Source organism: Arachis hypogaea, chromosome 2, assembly GCF_003086295.3.
Source record: "Arachis hypogaea cultivar Tifrunner chromosome 2, arahy.Tifrunner.gnm2.J5K5, whole genome shotgun sequence".
In the NCBI taxonomy this organism is placed as follows: domain Eukaryota; kingdom Viridiplantae; phylum Streptophyta; class Magnoliopsida; order Fabales; family Fabaceae; genus Arachis; species Arachis hypogaea.
The window spans coordinates 2,732,602-2,755,992 of NC_092037.1; the positions used below are offsets into that span (position 1 = coordinate 2,732,602).

A 23,391-nucleotide genomic window follows, 5' to 3' on the forward strand; every position below is an offset into this window, starting at 1 on the left:
TTATATTTATTTAATTTATAAAGATAAAAAATCCGAACAACATGAGTCATGAATATTCAATTGAAGATCAAATTGATTATATCAAAATTTTAAAAATTATAGTAAATTATAAATAGAATTTTATGAACTAATTTAAATATTAATTCTAATAAAGATAAGATTAGCTAAAATGATCAATATATTATATTATAATAAAAAAGTCTTAGATTTAGATTTTATAAATAATATACCTTATGAATTATATGTAATGAAGAGTATTTAAAAAAAATATACAATATATATTTTTTATATTATTATTATTATTATTATTATTATTATTATTATTATTATTATTATATTAAAAAAATATTATAATTGTTAATGAATAAATAAATATTTTGAACTCCACATAATGACTTTAATTAGCTAGTGGGACAAATGCCGATAAATTGAAAAACGAGTGATATGAGAATTAATGTCATTAATTAAAGGTAGAAAAACCATAAGCCATAGTCTATCCTCATAATAATAAATAGTTCAATGTGTGGCAGCATTGCATGCAATCCCAACCCAGCCGCCGGCAGTCAAAATCTCATTCTCACCGGCCTGTTCCTCTACTAAACTAAGGTTGTCTACTTGTGGTGGATTGCCTAAGCGTCGTTAATCAACTAGGATTGATCCGGTGATTAATTTATTTTTGTATTTAAATAAGCATTAAGAATTTAAATTTTATTTTATACACAATAATTTATTGGCTAATAATAAATTCTTAAATAAAATTTAGATCCATAACAGATAAATTCTTGATCTATCAAATTAAAGTTAAGTTTAAATAAATAACTTAATTAAGCCATTTTTAAAAAAATAGCTTAAACAATAAATGATTATATTAAAAGTAGCTTATAAATAAATTATTTTTGTGTTTAAATTTTTAGTTCTAAAAGTACTTATTCTATAAAAATATGATAAAAAGTAGTAGTATTATGAGAGAAGTTATTTTTTTTTTAACTTCTCTATAAATTTTTAAATAACTTCTTAAAAAACTGCAATTTGATTTTAAAAATTACATGAAATATTAATATTACTACTTTTCATAAGTTAAAAACTCAAAAAAAATTATTTTTAAAATTTTTCAAACAGAGCCTAAATATCTTGGACAAACAAAAAAAATATGTGGTGCTTAAGCAAACAATAACCAAAAAATAAAAATATCAATTATATTATATTAAATAACTTAATTAATTATATTAAATTATTTAAGTTATCAAACTCATATATAGTAAAAGAAAATATAATATACTACATCAAAATCAAATTTGTCTTGACCCGGAGCACAATTATCTTGATGTTGGAAAAGAACTCCATAACACTAACTCTATACCACTAATTACTCTTCTCAACTTATAAGACATAGTATTTCATACTAAAACCACTACCATAATATTCTCGTCTCGTCACTTTCTTTGACTCTTTCCTTCTCCAAACCTTTCTTCTTGTTCTTCTTCTTATATTTTTCAATTCTCATTTTCTTCTTTTCTCTATCTCTTCTTACATCACAACCACCTCTTCACTCTTCAGTTATATAACCCTTTTTCTCTTAATTCTTATTCTCTCAAACTTTTTCATCTTCAAAATAGTTTGATCCGCATATACTTTGATACCATACAAAAAGAGAAATGAAGGTATATGATTCCTAATTTCCTATGATCCTACTTTCTAATTTTATTGCCCTTTTTTTCTTTTTCTTTTTTTTTTTCAATTCCTCTGTTTTTTTCTCCTACCCTTTTGCTCCTTATTCAAAGATCTGAGGTGTTCTCAACTGAATTTTGATGTTTAAGTCATAAAAAATATTCCTTTATGATTTCTATTGAAAAATCTCTATGTGGGGTGCTTTAGATTTCATCTTTTTCCATTTTTTGGTTTGATGATATTTTTTTTGACACTTTTCTTTTTCTTTTTTTATTAACATATTCTCTATTCTCTCTGTTTTTGTTTATATTAAATATTTATATGATGTTTTGCTTACAGAAGTTGGTCCTCAAATTAGACTTGCATGATGACAAGGACAAACAAAAAGCCTTGAAAACAGTGTCAACACTTTCAGGTATAATCTTCTTCACTTTGGTTTGAATTTGTTCTTCCTCTATTATTATTAATTTCTAAGCTTAGCCATATTTTAATTAAAAAGTTGAATTAATGGATTAGTGAAAATAATAATAATAATAATAATAATAATAATAATAATAATAATAATAATAATAAAAAGAATTTGAGGGTTGCACGTATGTTATGGATCCACAATTTTCAAACATTATTGGATTAAAATTATGTGTCCTTGGTTCTTTATAGATAAGGCATACCTAATATATGATTATTAAAGTATAGCAATTTATTTTAATATTTGTGGCACACATATATGATTTGTTTCCATTTTAGTGTATATTTATAGGAGGTTGTCAAAATTGATGGTTAGTGAATTATCTTACAACAATATAGTAATAGTTCTACTATTGAATAAAATAGAAGTTACAAAAAATGATATCATAATTTTGATCAAAATTAGCAATTTTAGAAAAAAAAAAGGACATATATAAAAAATTATTTCTTATCTTGATGTAGCTCTTGTTTGACTTGTCATATTGAATTGGGCTCCATTAAATTTTAATTTTCTATAGCCGACATCTTTCTTCCAAAGTGATCTTCTAGTAATCTCTCTTATTAGTTTTAAAAAAATATTAGCATGATATTTTAGGATTTTGATCAAAATTAATTTTTAAATTATTATTTCGTTAGACAAATTAGTTTCTAAATCAAAATTATTTCTTTATATAAAAGAATTAATTTGAAAATTTAAAAAATTATTGACAATTTTATTATAATTACTAAACAATAATAGAGATGGGTCCGTCAAAACTTTTTACTAAAATTTAACATGAAAATTGATTTGTTTAATAAAGATTTAATTACTTTGTCAATTCTTATAATTTTATCGAATTTTTAATTAGTTTTTATATTTTTTTATTTTTTTAATTGAATTTCTATATTATATCAAATTTTATAACTAAGTTCTTATTGTAACAAAAACGTTGAAATTAATGGAAGATTCTATTTAAATATACAGAATATTCAGTTAAGTGTTAGACATATTCGTTTTGTTTAATGAAATATTCCGTTAATTCCAATATTTTTATCACGACAGTGACTTAATTACAAAATCTAATATGGTATAAAGATTCAATCGAAAAAAAATATAGACCTAATTAAAAATTTAATAAAACTATAGAGATCGACAAAGTAATTAAACCCTTAATAAAATTAACATATTAGAGATTGATTTGATGATTAAAATTCGTTGAAAATTAAAGTATTTGATTACAAATTCATAATTCCTTAAAGATTGAACCGAAGTATCACTCATGAATTTTTGTTCTCCATTATAATAACATTTCAAAGCAAGAGACTCCTAATATTAATAATAACAAAAACAAACTTTTTGGCACAACATTATTAGGTATTGATGCAATCTCAATGGACATGAAGGAGAAGAAATTAACAGTTATAGGGACAGTGGATCCAATAACTGTTGTAAGCAAATTGAGGAAGCATTGGCAAACAGATCTTGTGGTGGTTGGACCAGCCAAGGAGCCAGAGAAGAAAGATGATGGAAAGAAAGATGAAGGAAAAAAAGATGGAGAAAAGAAAGAAGAGGGTAAGAAAGATGGAGAAAAGAAAGAAGAAGAAAAGAAAGATGATAAGAAGAAAGATCAAGCACCACTTGACCCTGCTGTTTTGGAGATGGTTAAGGCTCAACAAAGGGCTTATTATTATTATAATAATCCCTACATGACAACACAATATCATACTCAAAGCATTGAAGAGAATCCCAATGCTTGTGTCATTTCTTAAAATAAAAGAGAAATGTTTGTTTGTTTGTTTATGTTGTGATTATTATCGTATTCTGATCCGACATATCATCTATTTATTATCGGATATTATGTTGGTTCGAATGTAAATAAGGTTGATGTGTTATATGTTTTGATAGTAAATTTGAGAGATAATATTTTTAAAAATATTTGTCTTTAAAAATATTTAAAAAATATATAATAATTTTTTTAGACACATCTATTCTTTGAACATGCTAATATTTTTTAAATATTGGGTGGTATCTAGATATGAAAATTGATGATTAATTTGTTCAAATTAAATTACACTAATTTTTTTTTATAAATTCAACATCAAAATATGTAAACATAAGGGAAATATGCAGGGGCGAAGCTAGGAGGTGGGAAAGGGGGGCGATGGCCCCCCCTAATTTTAATTTTTTACATGTAAGTTATATGTAAATTTTAGTTTAGCCCCCCTTAAAATTTTATTTTAGTCTTAGTTTATTGGATAAATATTTTTGGCCCCCTCTAATATTTTATCTAGCTCCGTCCCTGGAAATATGAAAATGATCTTTCATGGTATGTAGCTCCTTGTTTTCAGTTGTGTATTTCATATCTTTTGGAAAATCTAAAGATCATATCTAGCCAAATAAAAAAGACAGATTGTAGCTCCTTGTATATATAAAATATAATAAATTAATAATATGATGATGCCTTTTTCAATTTTGGAGGCATTATAGTAGTGTGTAGAGAATAGAGAGGAGGAATAAAACTTTTGTGCTGAATATGCTTTCATATATTATTTGTATATATATTTTTTCTCTATTTTTTATCATATCATATCACTTTCAAGTCTACTAATGTTGTATATATATTTATAAAAATATTATTCATACAAATAAATTATCTATTAAAATTAATTACTAATATATTTGTGTATAAATATATATATAATTTAATATATATTTATATTTTAATATATTTTTAATTTTATATTAATAATTAATTTTAATAGTTGATTTTAGTGTATATATAATATATTCAATATATTTATGTATATGTATATATCTTTTTTCCTCTAACAGTTGTTTTGATCTCATTACATCACTATCAACTACCTGGATCAGCATAAATCTATGTTTGTTTAGAAATTAATTGAAAAAGAAAAAAGAGATCAAATTAATGTGTAGCAACCTCCTCTTGGCTCTTGGCTCTTGGCTCTTGGCACATCCTCAACCACTATAATCCATAAATAAATTGATATATTTTATTTTTCAATATTTAAATTTTCACCACTTTGTTTTCCTTCTGAAAAGCATAGTACCCGTCACGAGGTTGAGATTTGATCTCATTTCAAACATTTGTCTTTATTTGCAATTTGTGTTGGTACATATTTTTCTTCAACAATAATTCATGGCTTAAAGAATCATGGTCCCAAGGGCAAAATTGACCTATCATATTTATATATGATTATTTCTTTTTCAATTGTTGTTGATTAGTTAATGGGTTTATATGAACAAAGAAATCATGTTAATTTTGATCCATGCCCATATATTAATTAATAGCTAGCTAGATCTATATTTTTTGTTTCATAATTACTTGAATAGTGGTGTACAATTAAAGTGATTGTGGTTCCACCTCACCTTCATTATCAATATCTTTTTGTTTCTTTCTTCATCTCTAAAGACAAAACAACCTATGATACCTTAAACTTAATTTTCATTCTTTTTATATATTAATGACTGATTTTATGGCATTTTAAAAATTAATATATATCTAATTATTTTTTTGCTTATAGTATTTTTCAATCTGATAGGTCAAGAATTAATTCATCGCAGATATGAGTTTCATTTAAGGTATGTCGTTGGTCAATAAGTTGTTGCATGCATAGGCGGAATTCAAACCTCCCGATATTTACTTAAATGGGCAAATAAACTGACCACTCGACCAATCCAAGTTAATTATTTTTAATTAAACTTTATTTAGAAAACATCATATCATCCTAGCTCAATCCCCACATGGTGGCCCAACAAACTATTTGTAGCCGTAGATTAAAATCTTAAATCATGTGAAGATATGATTTTCATATTAATTAAATATGATGATAGATTAGCATTTGAAATCTCAAATCTGTCTCTAGGCACATGCTCCATTTTGACATATTCTCTATATTATAACAATTTGGGACTAATATAATAATTAAACTTCTATTTCAGTTTAGATTATTTTGGGAGTTCAAGTCACATTTTTAAAGAGCAAAAAGTAAAATATTTTGAAAATGAAAAAAAAAAGTTTAGATTCTTAAAGAGCATCTTAAAAAACCATATAATAATTAAGTGTGGTCTAATGTTAAGTTCATTAGGTATCTTAACTAAATAATGGAGATTCATATATATCCCACCTTTTAAATATGAAAAACATGTTGTAACTAAACTCTTGCTTTAATTTGAAAGATAATTCCATAAGTAGGAGAAGTTTAGTCATTATTTTTTTTGTTGGATATCCTAATTATTTGATACCTTGAAAAAGAGCATCATAAAGATTTTTGTTATCAAAATTCCTAAATTTTATTTCTCCATGCAAAATGATCACCATGGGCCTTTTATACCTTGTTGATTTAAAAATAAAAAGGGACCCAAATCCTTTTAAGCTAATTTTAGTTTAAGGGTTTAATTGTTATATATTGAATATTGATGGAGTTTACACCATTTATTTAATCAGATATTTGTGTTTTAAACTTAAAATAATGCATGGTTAACTAATTCCTACTAATATTTTAATATATGCTTAAATTTTCGTATAAAAAATTTTAATATACATATTAAAAATATTTAATTTATATAAAATAAAATATTATTTTGATCCCTAATATTTGGAATAAGTCCTAATTTAGTACCTAACGTTTCAAATGTACTATTTGAATTTTAAGAGATTTTAAATTTTTATTTCAATTTCAAAAAGTTTTAAACGTGTTCAATATTATCCCATAATTAAATTTGATACGAATAGTTATCATATTAAAAAGTCAATAATATTGGATTTCGATACAAAAGTAAATTGATTCATCAACAATCACTAATGTAAAAGTTTTTCTTTTGATTTAGAGCGTTGATGATTTATTGATAGGGTTTGGAATTTTTTGACAAAAAGGAAATCGACAAAAAAAGTGTTACAAAATTTTTTTTTGTTATATTTTTTAACATATAGAAGAATAAATGATTTAACAATAACTTTATTAACGTCCACATCAGTTATTCTATTAAGAGGAAGTATAGGGAGCCAATGGAATATCTATACAATGTTTACAATGGAGTATTTATCTCTGGTACCTGGATGGTTATTTTGGATAGTTAGGTGTATTGTATTTGAGAAATTAATAGTATTTTATCCTGAATGTTCATTTTTTAACTCATATTTAGCCAAATAAATAGCCCATTATACACGTACAAATACTTCATTGGCTATTTAGCGGAATTCTTCTATTAATTATTCGTATTAAATTTAATGGTAGCACAATATTATTGAACCCATTAAAAATATTTTAAGATAGAAATAAGACGTTTAAAATGTTTAAGACTAAATTATGACTTGATTCAAACTTCAAACATTAAAATAGTATTTTATTCTCTTTCTATATATATGGGCGCGCACAAATACATAATAATTGGTTTTTTACGTGGATATACTATTTTTAAATAGAAAATATGAGTAGTTAATGGAATATTTGTACAATGTGTATAATGGAGGTTTATGAAATATTAGAAATATAACCATTAGTGTTATATTTTTTCATCAGTTAAAACTTTTGGGATGAGTGGTATCATAACATGGTATTAGAGCGCTATATCCAAAAGATCAAAAGTTTAATCTTTGATAAACCCCAAAATTAATTTCAATTTGTAAATCAATAGTCCATTATCTCTCTAGCGGGTCCATTTTTAAAACCTTTATATAATGGCCATATATACATAAACTGAACTAAATTAGAAACAATTAATTGGAATTTATTTTTTTTGTTTAAATCTAAACGATCACCTGTTAACCTTTATGATCAGGGGTGAAACCTTGGGTAACGTTATTGTGTGTGTAATATATATATTTTTTTCTTTTTTGTGGTTTCTCTAAATCTATTAATTTACATACAAACTTTACATAAAAATAGTATTGACCCTCCTTTTTAAATAAATAAATAAAACACAAAGATGATAAAATTTAATTTGAATCCATTCAGGTCACTGTTGATGTTAAGTGACAAAAAATCCAAGTAACTGTTGATGATATAAACCATTGACAATATGATTTGGTCGGCGAAGAAATGGAAATGGGTGATTAATCTTGTTTTGGACATCTTAATAATTATCATTTCAGTACTTACTTTATAAACAATGTCAAAAAGCAAATCCAGCGGCTAATTAATCACAACATTTTTGTGTGGCTGGGGAGATAATCCTATTAAGCAAAGTTCAAAATGATCACATGGTAATAGCAACTCATAATGGGGAAAAGAAAGACAATAATATTACTCTATATTTCTATGTTTCTTCAAACTTCTTAGAACTTTGAGTAATTAATTATAATAAATTAAAGATTAAATTGAAAAAGAAAAAAAAAAGTGAGATTCAACGTGAAATGTGTAAGGCTTACTTTTAATTTATAAATTATTAGAGTTGTTAAACAATTATTTCAAAGAGGAAAAAGTTATTCAATAGTTTTAAATAGTAAAATATAGCATTATTTGTCCTTAAAAAAATATGGATTTAAAGAAAGTTAGTAGAAAATTCTTTTTACAATTATATTATATCTGTACATTAAACATTACCTACTAAATTAACTACTACTATAGAATATTAGAATTTTTTATTGTAAACTTTTATTAATTGTTGATTTTTACTACTTGTCTCATCTGTAATCCCGATATATATTGTATTTAGTGTTTTAAATACCTAGGATTAGATCTGTAATATCTATTATAAAATGCATGAATATAAAATAGTAAAAGTCTACATTAAAAATATATAAAATAACATATATGTTAACTGTATTTTTACATATGGTAAAGTAATAAACACCAACATACTAATTAATCATAATATATATATATATATACGGTCTAAAATAATTTTATATGTATATTTATTGATATAATAATATATCAATAGAAATAACTCTTTTTTTTTACATTAATAAGATGAATAGTCGTTTAAAATAATAAATATAATTACATATTATTATATAAAATATTTTTATATTATTAATATATTAAAATTAATTTTTTATATATAAAATAAAGTACTATAATATTCTAATTTTAGTATTTAGAAAAAATCATAATTTAATAATAAAATAATATTAAATTTATTTAAAATTTGTTGAAATTAAAATAAAATATTTAAAATATAAAAATAAAATTAAAAATTAATTCAAAGGTTAAGAATTAAAATAGTCGAGTAATTTATGATATATAAATACGGCAAATTTAATAAGAAAAAGTATAGATAAATAATGAGAATATTAAATAATATGAATAATAGATATATTAGATGTTTAATTTAATAGGTATGCAGATAATTATATTCATTATTTTTAATTGAATTGTTATTTTTTTTATTTGATTTACTCATATACAGTTAATAATGATTAAATATTTAATTAATTAAGTATGTAGATAATTATCTTAATGTTAAAGTTTACAAAATAATTTGGAAATAGAATAATTTTTTACTTTATTGAGTCAATTCTAAAATTCATTATTCACATTATTTACAAAAGTTATTATTTACATAACAAAATTCATTTAGTAATGGTTTGTTAGCATAAAATATTTTTTTTGAGTGAATACCTACCCGCCCTCTAATAATTACCTCGAAAGAATAACGAGATTTTTCAAAAAGAAAAACATTCAATCTGATCCCTAATATTCTTTTGGAATTAATTAGTTCTTATACCAAAAAAATAATATTAATTTTTTTTAACACAAAATTAATTTGTCTCATAAAATTAAAGTTCAAGAGTCAAATTAATTTTTTTATTAAAGATCTCGTTATTTTTCGAATTAATTTTGAGGAACCGTTTAAATTTTTTTTTTCTCTTTACTGCTCCAGATTGAAATAAATGTTCTATATTCTATGTGGATTTGATTGTTATTCTTTTTAATTAGTAGATTTTAAGGAAATCATGTAACTACATAAGTATGTATTAGTCTTGAAATGGAAGTTGCATTGTCATCGTTGAATATACGTGCAAGATAGAAATGCAACTAAGTACTTAGTATTTCATACACACGTCAACAATAACCAAAGACACGTAGGATTCTTATCCTTAACAATGTTGCATGTGTAGCATCCCAACAATATTGTTGTTTGTGTCAACAGTTTAGATTGCACAATTTTCCACTCTGCATGGATCATGATGTTATTTTGGAATTTGGATTCGAATTTAAATTCCATCATATATATAAGAATCGGAACTTTTTAGAGGTGTATATATTTACATTATTGTAGAATAATGATTCTTCTGATGTGAATTGATTATCACGGGAAAATTTATATATGTATAATAAAGAAAATAATTATTTAGAAAAGAAAAAAAAAATACTAAATGATAAATATATGTTTCGAGTTGTAGTTATTTGGGCCTTCTCTTGGGTCTTTTTGGGCCATACAATAAGGGAATGGTTTCCAAAAAAAAACTGGGTAGAAAAAAAGATAACATTTTTTTTTAAATACTAGGCTTTGAAAAATAATTTAACTAGAAAATCAAATTAAGGGTAATGTTTTTTTTTAACTTATATAATAAATCACTTAAAGCACTGATATTAATTAAATCCATAAATTACTACGAATTAATAACAAATTTAATATTTTCACATTGACGAATAACTTGGTATATATATATATGAGAACAAAAATTAAAAAAAAAAGCAAATTAATTATAGATGAAGTTAGCAGCATTAGATATAAAATTAATTATATATCTTTATCTAACAATTTAAACTTTTACAAAACATTGGTAATGGTTAAAATTGCACGAAAACTTATTCTAAGTATTATTTTTCTAATAATCAATTGTTTATGAGTTAATTATTATTTTAAAAATATTACTAAAATTAATTATTATATATTTGTATATAAATATATATATATATTTTAATTTATTTTTAATATATATTTTATATTTTATTATATATCTTATATTAATAAATATTTTAATAATTAATTTGAGTGTGCATTATCTAATAGAATTGTTATTACTTATATGTCTCCAAATAGTATTAAAGAGAAGCCCTATAATAATAAGAAGCAGTTTATTAAGTTATGGGAAAGTATGAAGAGTTAATGGAATGTTTATATGTGTATAATAAAGGTTTATGGAGTATTAGAGATATAATTATTAGTGTTATTTTTTTTGAGTATAAATTCCAAAATAATACTCGAATAGTTATTCTAGATAGTATGAGAGATCTTCATTTTATAACTCAATAATTCATTGTATACATTATACAAATAGTCTATTATCTCTCTAGCAGAATCCGTAAGTTATTTATGAATGAATAATTAATCATTCACTAACTTATGCCATCATTACGTTATTTTCTGTTTCTCTCTTTTTCGTTTTCTATTTTTGTTATACCTTATGCAAAATGTGTAGCATTGCTGACTTTGATTAGTACCTAACGATTTTGTTATTATCTAATAATGACTTGGTTATTAGATTATTCAGAATTTATATTATATTGGGCCGCGGGCTATTGTAAATTCCATTAAAATATAGCTATTATATATATACATGTGACTTTATCTATTAATTCAAGTTTTTAGGATAAATATAATTTCTTGACACATCAAAAATCAATAAATGATCACAACTGTACTAATAATCAGAATTTAATTATTTAGTAGGATTATCCTATACCGAATAAGGACTTATTTTGATCAACTTTTAAAAAAAAAATTTAAGTTATTTTTTTTAAAAGATTTAATAAAAAATAAAAATAATTTTATATTTAGAACTCATACAAAAAAATTTTATTTATTAATATTTAGATATAACTATATAAAAATATTATTTATTTATTTATTATGTGAAAAAACATCTTTTTAAAAAAATTAAAAAATATGTAAATTATAACTTTTATTTTTTTAATATTTTTATTTTTATTACTAAAAATTTATTAAACACATTAAAAAAATAAAAAAAATTATTAAAAAATCTTTTTTTATCAACTTAATAGTATATAAATAAGAGAAAGTCTAGGGGCCAGCAATTCTATTGAATTTTGGCCAGCATGTAACCAGCAGAGAAATGTGAGCCATTGGATGAAATCTCATACCAATCTCACACCATCAAATCATCATTGATGGTTAGTTGATGGCTAACAATTACAAAAGTTGCTGTCCCCCTAGCATTGCTCTATAAATAAATACTAAATTAGAACACGTTTTTTTAATATAAATAAATGAGTCCATTAAATGAGACTTATTATATCAATCATTTGAATAAAGGTTATATAATATATTACCCAATGAAGCATAGCTGAAGTTCAACTCATACGCATGCAATAGCACTAGCTAACAATTTTTGTGGAGATATAATTTATTAAAGTCAAGGAATAGTAGTATATATATGTAATAGAAGAACAAATTAAAGATGTCCCAAACGGAAAGAAAAGCTCCCAAAATATACATGTCATGCTCCTAACAGATTGGAACAATCGGCTTCACATTTTGTTTGTCACTTAGCATCAAGTTGACTACTTTAACGATGATATTTTTACGTAAAAATGATATATATTATAAATGGTTAAATAATTTAATTAAATATATTTGAACAAATTCATTCTAACTATATTTGCAAACGGCATAAATCCATTTATCGATTGAAACAAGTCTTAGACAATAATTTATTAAACAATTCTGTTACGTTATCAACAATATTTCTGTCAACATCTGTCAATTCTTATCTATAATTGTGTTTAATAAAAGTATTTTTGTGAATATATTTAATAAAAATGTATTTTTTATAGCTGTGTTTAATAAAAATGTCTTTATAAATATATTTTTTAGAGGTGTCTCTTTATATATGTATTTAAAATATAATAATTAATCATTATTGACAATAAATTGACAGATAATATGTTGGTATTTTATACTTTTTCTTTATTAAATTTAGTACTACTCTACACTCTTTTGATTTTCACAACACCAAATCTGACACATCTTTATTTATTAAACACAATACTAGTTCATTCTGTTATCTCTATTTTTTGTGTTATGTGAATGACATTATTATTAGCATGGCAAACAGTTAGTGAAATAGAAATCAGTAAAAACCAAAAATCTGTTTCTACAGATCATTGATGAGGTTCTTAAATTTTGTTCTCTTGAATATCTTGATGTATAGTCTTAATAATTCTTCCGTATCAAATTGTTAAAAAAATTTATGTACTTCTTATCTACAAAAATCAGAAATAGACATATGATTGGTTACTCTAAAATCTACCTACACCAACAATTTTAGAATCAGAATCAGTAAAATAAGATAATTTTTTTGCAAATCTCTCCACACTCAAACCGTTAAAGTCTTAAATATCGAGTCACCAACAAAAGATTCTATCAAAATTAGTAACAAATATACGAATAACGGCCTAAAAGTAATTTAATATACACAGGTGACTCATACAGTCACAGGTACACAATTCATTCCATTTTACTTTGAACACTCACATACTCTTACTTATTTGAGTGTTAGAATTCCTTTGCAGGTATCCAACAATACCTTTATTACTGAAAGACGACGTTTTACACTCTTATTCTAAGAAAACTAATTCGAACGACAGCAAAACGAGCTATACATCGGAATATCCACATTTACACATAAATAACACATATTTTAATTAAATAAAAATTTTATTTTTTTATGATAAAAGAGTAGAAATTTATTTATTTTTTCTAAATATATAAAAAAATACAATTCATTTAAAAGTACAGAATGATATTGTTCTAGAAAACCCTAGATTCATATGAATGTGAATTATCACATAACTGTATACGTGTTAAGAGTCGGTTTGATTGACATAAGAGAATAGTTGAATTTGGATATACATGTAACCCAATGGAAACACAGAAAAATGTGTCCATGTGGGATGTGGGTCCCACCTATGTCCCCCTTCATTTTGTAGGAAGAATAATCAAGTAGTGAACCTTGTTGTTGCAATCCACAATTCACATGCTACCTAATAAACATAGAAAGCCAAAGAAAGATTGATCATATATATTGTAACACACTACACTATAATTGGAATTCCTTGATCACCCCGGAATTTTCAATAGCACATGGCTCATGCAATCACTTAGTTTTTAATTACTACAAAAATGGAAATCTGTGTTTGTAGCCGAAGAACAAACAGTGTGTGTATACTCTAATAATAGTTATAGGTTTAGATATACTTGAAGTTCTTAAAAAGGAAGGCCTTATTATTAATTAGGTTTGATGATTTGATTTTGATGTATAATAACTCCTCTTCTCTATTCTTTCTTTTTTTATTATTGTTTGGTTAGTCATTTAAAAATCTAGAGAGAAATATAAAGGATTTGGTTACGAAATTATTTATCTTAGAAATTTAAGTTGATAGAAAGAAATACATGAAAAATTTCTTTTTGTTAAGTTTGCATAAATTTTATTATTTTTTTATCTATTTTATGTTTTTTTTTTTGAGAAAACAATAATAAAATTTCAAATATTTAGATTATAAAATTATTTCTACCAAAATTTTAATAAATTGATAGGAAGAGACGTATAAATAATTATATCTCTAATAGATATAATAATAATTAGAACAAAGATAATGAAATAAAAAGTGGTTTAAATATATATGATGAGATAACCAAGTTGGGTTGGTTTAGTGGTTAGCTCACTAGTCCGCTTAAGCAAGTGTCGGGGATTCGAATCCCGCCTTGTGCATGCAGCAACCCATTGGCCAGCGGCAAACCTTTAAATGGAGCTCAGTACCGCGGCGGATTAGTCCTTGACCTGTCGGGTTGGGAAATACCGTAAATATATATATATATATATATATATATATATATATATATATATATATATATATATATATATATATATGATGAGATTTGATAGCTATTTGAAATAGTTCCTAATTAATATGTTACTACATATGCAATTACAATTCATATTAATTAAATTCTCATTTCTTTAATTTTACTTATAAAAGGTCTACAAAGTTTTTTTTAGTCTTTAGTATCTAATGCATCTAAATGTAATCAATTTGAGTTAGGCTAATGATTAGTTTAAATTTTTAGATAATTTAATACAATATCTACCAAACATCAGGCCAGAGGAGACCAAAGATTCCCAATGAATATCAATGATTTTCAATGAGTGATTATCTTAATCGTTTACTAAAATAAATATTAAAAATTTAAAATCTCATTTGTATATATAAAAATTTATTAATTAATAATAAATTTTTAAATAAAATTTATATGATAAATTATTTTTTAATTTGTCAGATCTAGTGATATTGCAAAATAATATATACATATTTAGACATTACTATATATGTGTGTGAAATTAATCATCGAGAATAATTATCTTCTCAATGTTTGAGCTTGAGTCAATCATTGTTGATAAAAAATTAAAAATAGATTAATGATACATTAACATACAGATCAAATTATGAGTCCCATAACCATAAGCTAGGAACAAATAAAGTAGGGTTTTATTAGTGTAGAGATCGAGAATATACTATTGGATGGAATAATGAGTACATATGCAGGCTGATTTTTTTTATATGGAAAAAATATTGGTGTTTTTTTAGGAAATGGGATTATTTGGTATAATTACATATGGGTGGATTTGTAGGTAAAAAGTCAACACGTAGGGGACGTGGTGCAACACGTGGGGGCGTATTGGACACGTGTCAGCATTCTGACCAACACGTGGGGGTGTGTTGGACACGTGACAGCGTATTGGCCAACACGTGAGGGCGTGGTGCAACACGTGGGGGCATGTTGAATGAGTTCCACAATACTGTAATACACTTCAAATATCAATATTCAACCAAAACACTATCTCCATTTCCATATTAAAAATAATTTTTGAGATATGCTCATCGATCTTCACGACATCATATACTATATTAATATCATATATATATACAACTAACTTGAGTTGGTCGAATGGTCAACTTACTCATCAGCTTAAATAAGAATTAAAGAGTTCAAATTTTGTCTTGAATAGTAATTTATTGACCAACAACAAACTTTTAAATAGAGTTCAGATTTGCGACAAATTAGTTTTTCACCTCTCAAATTAGAGAATACCGTAACAAAAAAATATCATATATATACATTTCACAAGCTAAGGATCAAAAGAATGACCTGGAATTTTCTATATAGATTGGTTAGTCATTATCATTATTATATATATAAGAATATATGAAGCTACTTGGCAAGCCATGAACCTAATATCATTGTTGTGTTCCTTGTCATGTTCCATGGAATTGAAGTATTCATGCCACGCACACACATGCACATGCATGATGTCACATAAAATTGGCAAATTTTTATCAATTCAAACAATCGTCAAACTCTATAACTAACCCAATAAGCATTGCATATAAATTTGGGTATCTTCTTTCATGATAAACTTTTACCAGATTCTGACATTTTCCTTTTTGGTTTCGCAAATGTCCTCATCAAAATTAAAGGAAATAACCGCATGGGTTAATGGACTTTCATAATATCAAACTCCAAAGACAACAAAATTTCATATCTGAGCGTAAGTTGAAGTATCCAAACTGTTCAAGTGTAGATATCTATTATAATCAAGATATGAGTTGGCACAAATAATAAAAATAATTTATAATATATACATTTTATAAGGGCACAAGTTTTACTTGTTTTTCTTCTTCAATGATTAATAAGAATAAATATATATAAAAAATTAGTTTTCAATTAAATAACATAGTCTAATTTTTTACTGTAAAACCATATATTTTTTATTTTAATTTTTTAAAAAATTTAACGTTTATGATTTAAAATTAGAATTTAAATTTTAAAATTTAAAATTAAAAAATTGAATAAAATTAACTAGAAGAACTCTCTAATTAAACTCATATAAAAGTGCTAGTTGAAACTTTAGGGTTTAAAATTTAGAGTATATAAATGGTGCATTATATATAGTATGTTTATACTACGGTATTTACAGTAGTTATGATATTTTAAAAAATATTATTAAAATTAAATTAAAATAATATTTTTTATTATTTAATAGCACTTTTTAAAAAGAATTGCAAAAAAAAAAATATTATCAAAATATTAAAAAAATATGATTTTATATAACTATTGTAACTACCGTAAGCATAAATATATTAGAATTATATATATATATATATATATATATATATATATATATATATATATATATATTGTAAACATAAAATAATTAATATAATATATAAAATCATGTCATACACTTCATCAATCAATTGTACATACAAACCACAGTTAGTTGTTTGTATACATAGGACAACCCAATACTCCTCTCAACTAACAATATCTTATAGTTATTATACCCTCTAGAGCATTTTAAAGCTCAAAAATTAAATTAAAAAAAAAACAAAATCATATATATGATGATGATACCTAATTCTTAACCAAAAACACAAACCTTAATTTCAAACCAACAACATTATTTTTTTCCCTTGATTAAATAATAATAATAATAATAATAATTAGATAGACATGATGCTACTACTCTTCATTATTGGTTAAGTTGAAATTGATGAACCACATGATAATGATTATGTTGCTTGAACAAGTGGTGATGAAGCTGGAATTGGTGAATGTGGAGACAAAATGTGAGGTGACATAACAGTTTCATGATGATCCAACAATCTTGATGAAGAGAAACTTAACCTAAGATTCTGTTGCCAACGTTTTTTCACTTCAACAACGTTGTTGTTTTTCTTTGCCCTATTATTATTCTTTGTTGTTTTCTCTTTCCCAATCACAAATGCTCTTATTCTATTCAGTGCAACTTCAACCGTTTCATCATCCATGTTTGCAAAACAAACCCTAAACCAACCTGGTTCCAAGCAATTGAAAGATGATCCCGGAGAAACATTGAGCTTCACTTCGTTGATGATCACGCGCCATAGCGCCATTTCGGCTTCAAAGCTTTGTTCTTTCAACAATGAACTCAGATTCATCCAATAGAATAATCCGGCATTGCTCGGAAACCTCTTGATGTTAACTTCTTCTAGCCCCTTTGAGAAGTATTCGTGCCGTTTCGCCAATCTTCTAGAACTTTCCTTAAGAAAATTATCCACAAATTCGTCGTCTGAAAGCATTGCGGCCAGCATATGTTGAGTCTGGGAAGAGACTAATCCGAAACTCGACATTTTGCGACCGCAATTCACGACTATATCGTTGTACGAATAAACTATCCCAACCCTAAATCCGGGGAATCCCATATCCTTGGATAGGCTATAAACTATGTGAATAAGTTCTTTTTTGCATGATGAGTCATCCATTTCTTCAATGATTTCGGCAACACTTACAAACCGTGGGGAATCAAAAACCGTGGCTGAATAGATTTCATCACACACCAAATGTATGTTGTTATCATTGGTGAAATTCACTAGGCTCTTCAATGTGTCACGGTCTAAAGATGTTCCCAAAGGGTTTGAAGGGTTTGTTATGATCAAACCCTTCACATTGATGTTATCATCTTTGGCTTTTTTGTATGATGATTCAAGAGCTTCTCTTGTGATCTTGAAATTGTTGGAGCTATCACAATGAACCGGAATCAACCGTAATCCGGTTCGCCAACACAAATCCCGCGGATATCTGTAATTAAATATCAAAATATTTTAATATCAGTAATGTTAGGGAAACAATAAAAAAATATTTCGTTAAATATATTAAAAAAAAAGTCTAGGAGCAGTAATTTTTATGTTTTTTGGCTAGCATTTAACCATCAAAATAAAAGTGAGTGATTTCTCACCATTAGATGTAATCTCACACTATTAAAAACACTATTAATAACCAATTAATAATTACAAAATACTAAAATTGCTGGTCCTAACATTTCTCTTAAAAAAAATTAAAATACATAATATATTATTAATATAACTATCAAAATATTCTTTTATTATTTATTTAATCACTGAACATTGCGTGATGAAACATTGGTGATGATAGGATATAGTATAAATTAATTTTTGCTACTTCTTATTCGTGTCATGTATCATGATATCATGCCTAATTACTCAACTAATTTAGTCAAATCTGTAAACAAATTAGTCAACGTTTATGCGAAAATGGGCCCCACTGAAAGATTTGTAAGAGGAAGGAGAGGTAATTGAACTTTCTGCATATAGTTATAAAAATTAATAATTAAATTAAAATAGAATAATAATAATTTGGAAAACATTACCAAAAAAGTTGAACATACATGATTGTGTTTATTAATTATTATCACTATTAAATATGATAATAACTTCGCTATCAATGTGTGAAGAAACTTGTTATTAATAAAATAATTAAATAATATGAATTTTTTTTTCCAAAATATACAGCTGTGTGTGTAAAATTATTTGGTTATGTGATGACGTTCCTGTTGAAAATATAAGGTGACCGTACAATGACGTTTTCATACGGTTTCAGTTTTTCAAAATATGAAAGAAATAAAGACAGAATAATATATAACATGGTTACTATCGAATTAGTTTTGAGTAATGAAGTGTCTAATTAACTTGGATTAACACATGTTGACTAATGAAACATGCTCGTTGACTAATAACACTAGTAGTACCATAATGTTTATATAATATATTATATATATAAAATTATTAAAAAAAAATTTAAATATATTAATATACCGGTATTTTAGTAATTTTTAATCGTTAATCTTAATTATAAAAAAATTATATAATATATAATTAAGATCGACGATTAAAAATGACTAAAATACTAATATATTAATATACTTAAATTTTTTTAAAATTATTATTGTTATTATTACTATTAATTTGGTGGTAGGTAGGTCTAATATATTTCAGAATGAGATTGATTGACCTAACTTATTTAGTCATGTTTGAAGTTAATATTCTTTTAAATTTTAAATCCTAAATTTTAGGGTTGACACATCATAACCTAGTTAGGAAAAAAGTAAGTTCATGTAGTAATTAATAACAACATTAGAACTCTTAATAAATTAAGCAACCGAAAAAAAAATTAATTAAGAAGAAGAATGGAAGTTTAAATAATGAGCCAATTATTTTAGTGATTTCTAGTTTGACATGCATGATTTTGATTGATACGAACGGAAGCTTTAATATTATCCAATTTGGTGTTTGCGAGTTGCAATGACAAAAAAATAATAAATAAATACAGAAACACGTCTCATAGATTTTCATCACTGAAATTTCAAACGTGGCACCATAGAATAACATCATAATAATATAATAATAATAATAATAAGCTAAAATTCTAAATTAATAATCTTCTACAGTGTTCTAATGGAATCAAAACCATATACTACTCTTAGGAACTTTATTTTGGTAACGTATTCAAGATTACTTTTCGTACCGGTCTATATGCTGGATTTATTTTCGTAAACAAATTAAAACCATTTCTTTCTTTTAATTTTTAGCATGATTCTTAACCAGGGACGGTTCTACATACATTGTTGTGGGGCAAGCGCCCCCACTACAATTTGGAATTTTTTTGAGTAGTATATGATAATAATATTTATTTGCCCCCATTAGATTATTAAATTTGACCCCACAATAAATTTTTACTCAATTTTTGGTACTTAATCGTCAATTTAAAAATTTTATATTAGAAATTCGTTAAAACTTAGAATGATCAATTCTCAAATTTAAACGAAATTAGTGTTCTTTTTTAAAAATCAACTTAAAAGAATATTATTTATCTTATTTTTAAATTAGCTTTAATTTTTTCATAACAACTGTATTAATTGAAAGAACTTTTTTAACTATAAATATAAATAAGAGTCGATTTCTAATTGTGTTAGGAAGTGAATTTTTAAATAATTATTTAGTAATATATATAAAAAGAGAGAAATTTTGATGGTAGTTAACAGAAAAATTATTTAATTTTTTAAAATATAAAACCTAAAATAATAGAAATTTAAATTATATATTATTATTTAAATTACTATTTTAGTATTGTAATTTATATATTAGATATTTTGAAGGCTAATCATATTTTACAATAATAAAATATAATCATAACAATAATTATGTTATATATACATAAAAAATAATTATTTGTATAAAATATATATTAAAATATAAAATACACATTAAAAATAAGTTAAACAATACATATTTATACACAGATATATAATAATTAATAAATAATTTAATATTTAATTTTTTATATACATATATTATTTTTATTATAAATAATTATAATGTTATATAAATTTTGCCCCCACTACTAAAATTTTCTGGATCCGTCACTGTTCTTAACCATAGAACTAGTTAACACGTTTAGTAGAAATAAAAATCTTGCTTTTATAAATTAAAGTGTATGTTGAGAATATTATAGTAAATTTATATATTGTTACAAAATGTTTTAAAAATATAATCTTGGTTTTATAAATTGAGTAGATGATTTTTTACGTTATTAATATAAAAAATAATTTATTTACGTTAACAGTACATTAGAATTAAACTCTTATAAATTATATAAAAAATATTAAAATTAACAGATAAAATTATTCGACTCTAAAATTAAACCGTAAATTTTTACAAATTTATCGATTTAATTTCAGAGTCGAATTTGACTATTTAAATTTACCTAAACTATCCAGAATCAAAACCCAGTATATGGTTATTAAACTTTATATATAGGTGCTTTTTTCCTTTCCACTTTAAACATTTGATGTAGTAGTGACATAGTAACATTCATTGAATGATATATGAAATGAAATATATAAATAAATGTATGAAAAAGAAAGAGGGTACATACGCTGCATAATAAGGGGTAGGAACAAGAAAAGCATCTCCAGGATCAGCTAAGCAGAACATGATTAATTCATTTGCACCTGTTGCCCCTCCACTCATCAATATACGGTTTGGATCAAACTTGACCCTACCACCTCTCACTTTTGACATAAACTTTGCCACAGCCTGAACACATTAATATCATTTTCATAATTAATTAGCAAATCCATTTCATTATTATATATTATCAACATTATACTAATTAATAAAAATTTAATTATTCTCTCAATCGATATCTATAATTTTACTAAATTTTTAATTAAATTTTTATATATTTTTTTTACTTATATCATATCAGATTTTGTAATTAAGTTACTAATGTGACAAAAATATTAGAATTAACGGAATATTTTGTTAAACAAAATGAATATGCCTAACACTTGATTGAATATTTTATATAATTTAACAGAATATTCTGTTAATTCTAACATTTTTATCACAGTAAAGACTTAGTACAAAATTTGATATAGTATAAGAATCTAATAAAAAATTCAGTAAAATTATAGGGACCGACAAAGTAATAAAATTATTATTTGTGAATTAATTATCAATTATTATCCTTTTTTTCCCTTACACTTGTGAACTGTGGTAATCCATGATAGTCTTGAAAGTTGGCAATATCTCTGAATTGATGAAGTCCTTCAGGAGTGCAAATGGAAGCCTTGGGATTCTTCTTTAACCACTCTTCAATGAGATCAAAGCATAGCTAAACAAAAAAAAGGAACATATATAAAATAAATAATGTTTTAATTTTACAATATATATATATATGACCATAAAACAAAAAAAAAATAATTATCAAATATATATCTGTAATAATTTCACATTATCTTGTGAAACAATAATTAATATAAATACATGCAATTATGCTAATTATATATAAAAATTATAAATATGTATATATATATGTACCTGATTTTCAGCAAGACCCATTTGAATAACACCTTGAGGGTTTCTTGTAGGGTGATATGGATCTCTATCATAAGCTTTCCATCCATCAAAGTAAGGAGAGTTCTCTCCATGTTTCTCATTTGTTGCAATCTTTGATAGAAGCTCATAGCTCTTAGAACTCAAACCCACCATGTTGAGTGTTAAGTTATTGGAATTAAAATGAAAAATCTAAGGTTTATAATATAATAATATAAGGTATAATTAAGGTGATCACACACTAGTATTTTATGAGTAGCTAGATAGTATGTAGTAGCAAAAGGCTTTTATTTGTGTGTGTGGAATTTGTTATTAGAGCTTAGAAAACATGCAAGAGTGTAAGGAAAATGGAAGAGAATGTGTGATATTTATAGGAAGAGAATAATGGATATGTGGGTTTATATTGAAATAATAAAAAAAATAAACTAGTTAGAAGCTTGAAGGAGGAAAAGTCTATATCGAACTTCAAAACTTATGAAGACTGAGAAGAAATAAAAAAGAAGGAATATTAATAAGCATGATGATGTGTACTTGTGTTGGTCAAAT

General features: G+C 24.6%; 2 protein-coding genes across 2 annotated transcripts; one reads left to right on the plus strand and one right to left on the minus strand.

Moving 5' to 3' along the window:
• The first annotated feature begins 1,307 nt into the window (after positions 1–1,307).
• Positions 1,308–4,049, plus strand: LOC112732846 (heavy metal-associated isoprenylated plant protein 39). The gene is made up of 3 exons (XM_025781657.2): positions 1,308–1,661; positions 2,008–2,083; positions 3,491–4,049. Exons 1-3 carry the CDS (start codon positions 1,656–1,658, stop codon positions 3,883–3,885), a joined length of 477 nt encoding a protein of 158 aa, XP_025637442.1. The 5' UTR covers positions 1,308–1,655; the 3' UTR covers positions 3,886–4,049.
• Positions 4,050–17,330: 13,281 nt separating this feature from the next.
• Positions 17,331–23,185, minus strand: LOC112732856 (1-aminocyclopropane-1-carboxylate synthase). The gene is made up of 4 exons (XM_025781666.2): positions 22,831–23,185; positions 22,493–22,624; positions 21,884–22,044; positions 17,331–18,730 (listed from the first exon to the last, which is right to left on the minus strand). Exons 1-4 carry the CDS (start codon positions 22,999–23,001, stop codon positions 17,683–17,685), a joined length of 1,512 nt encoding a protein of 503 aa, XP_025637451.1. The 5' UTR covers positions 23,002–23,185; the 3' UTR covers positions 17,331–17,682.
• Between the last annotated feature and the right edge of the window lie 206 nt (positions 23,186–23,391).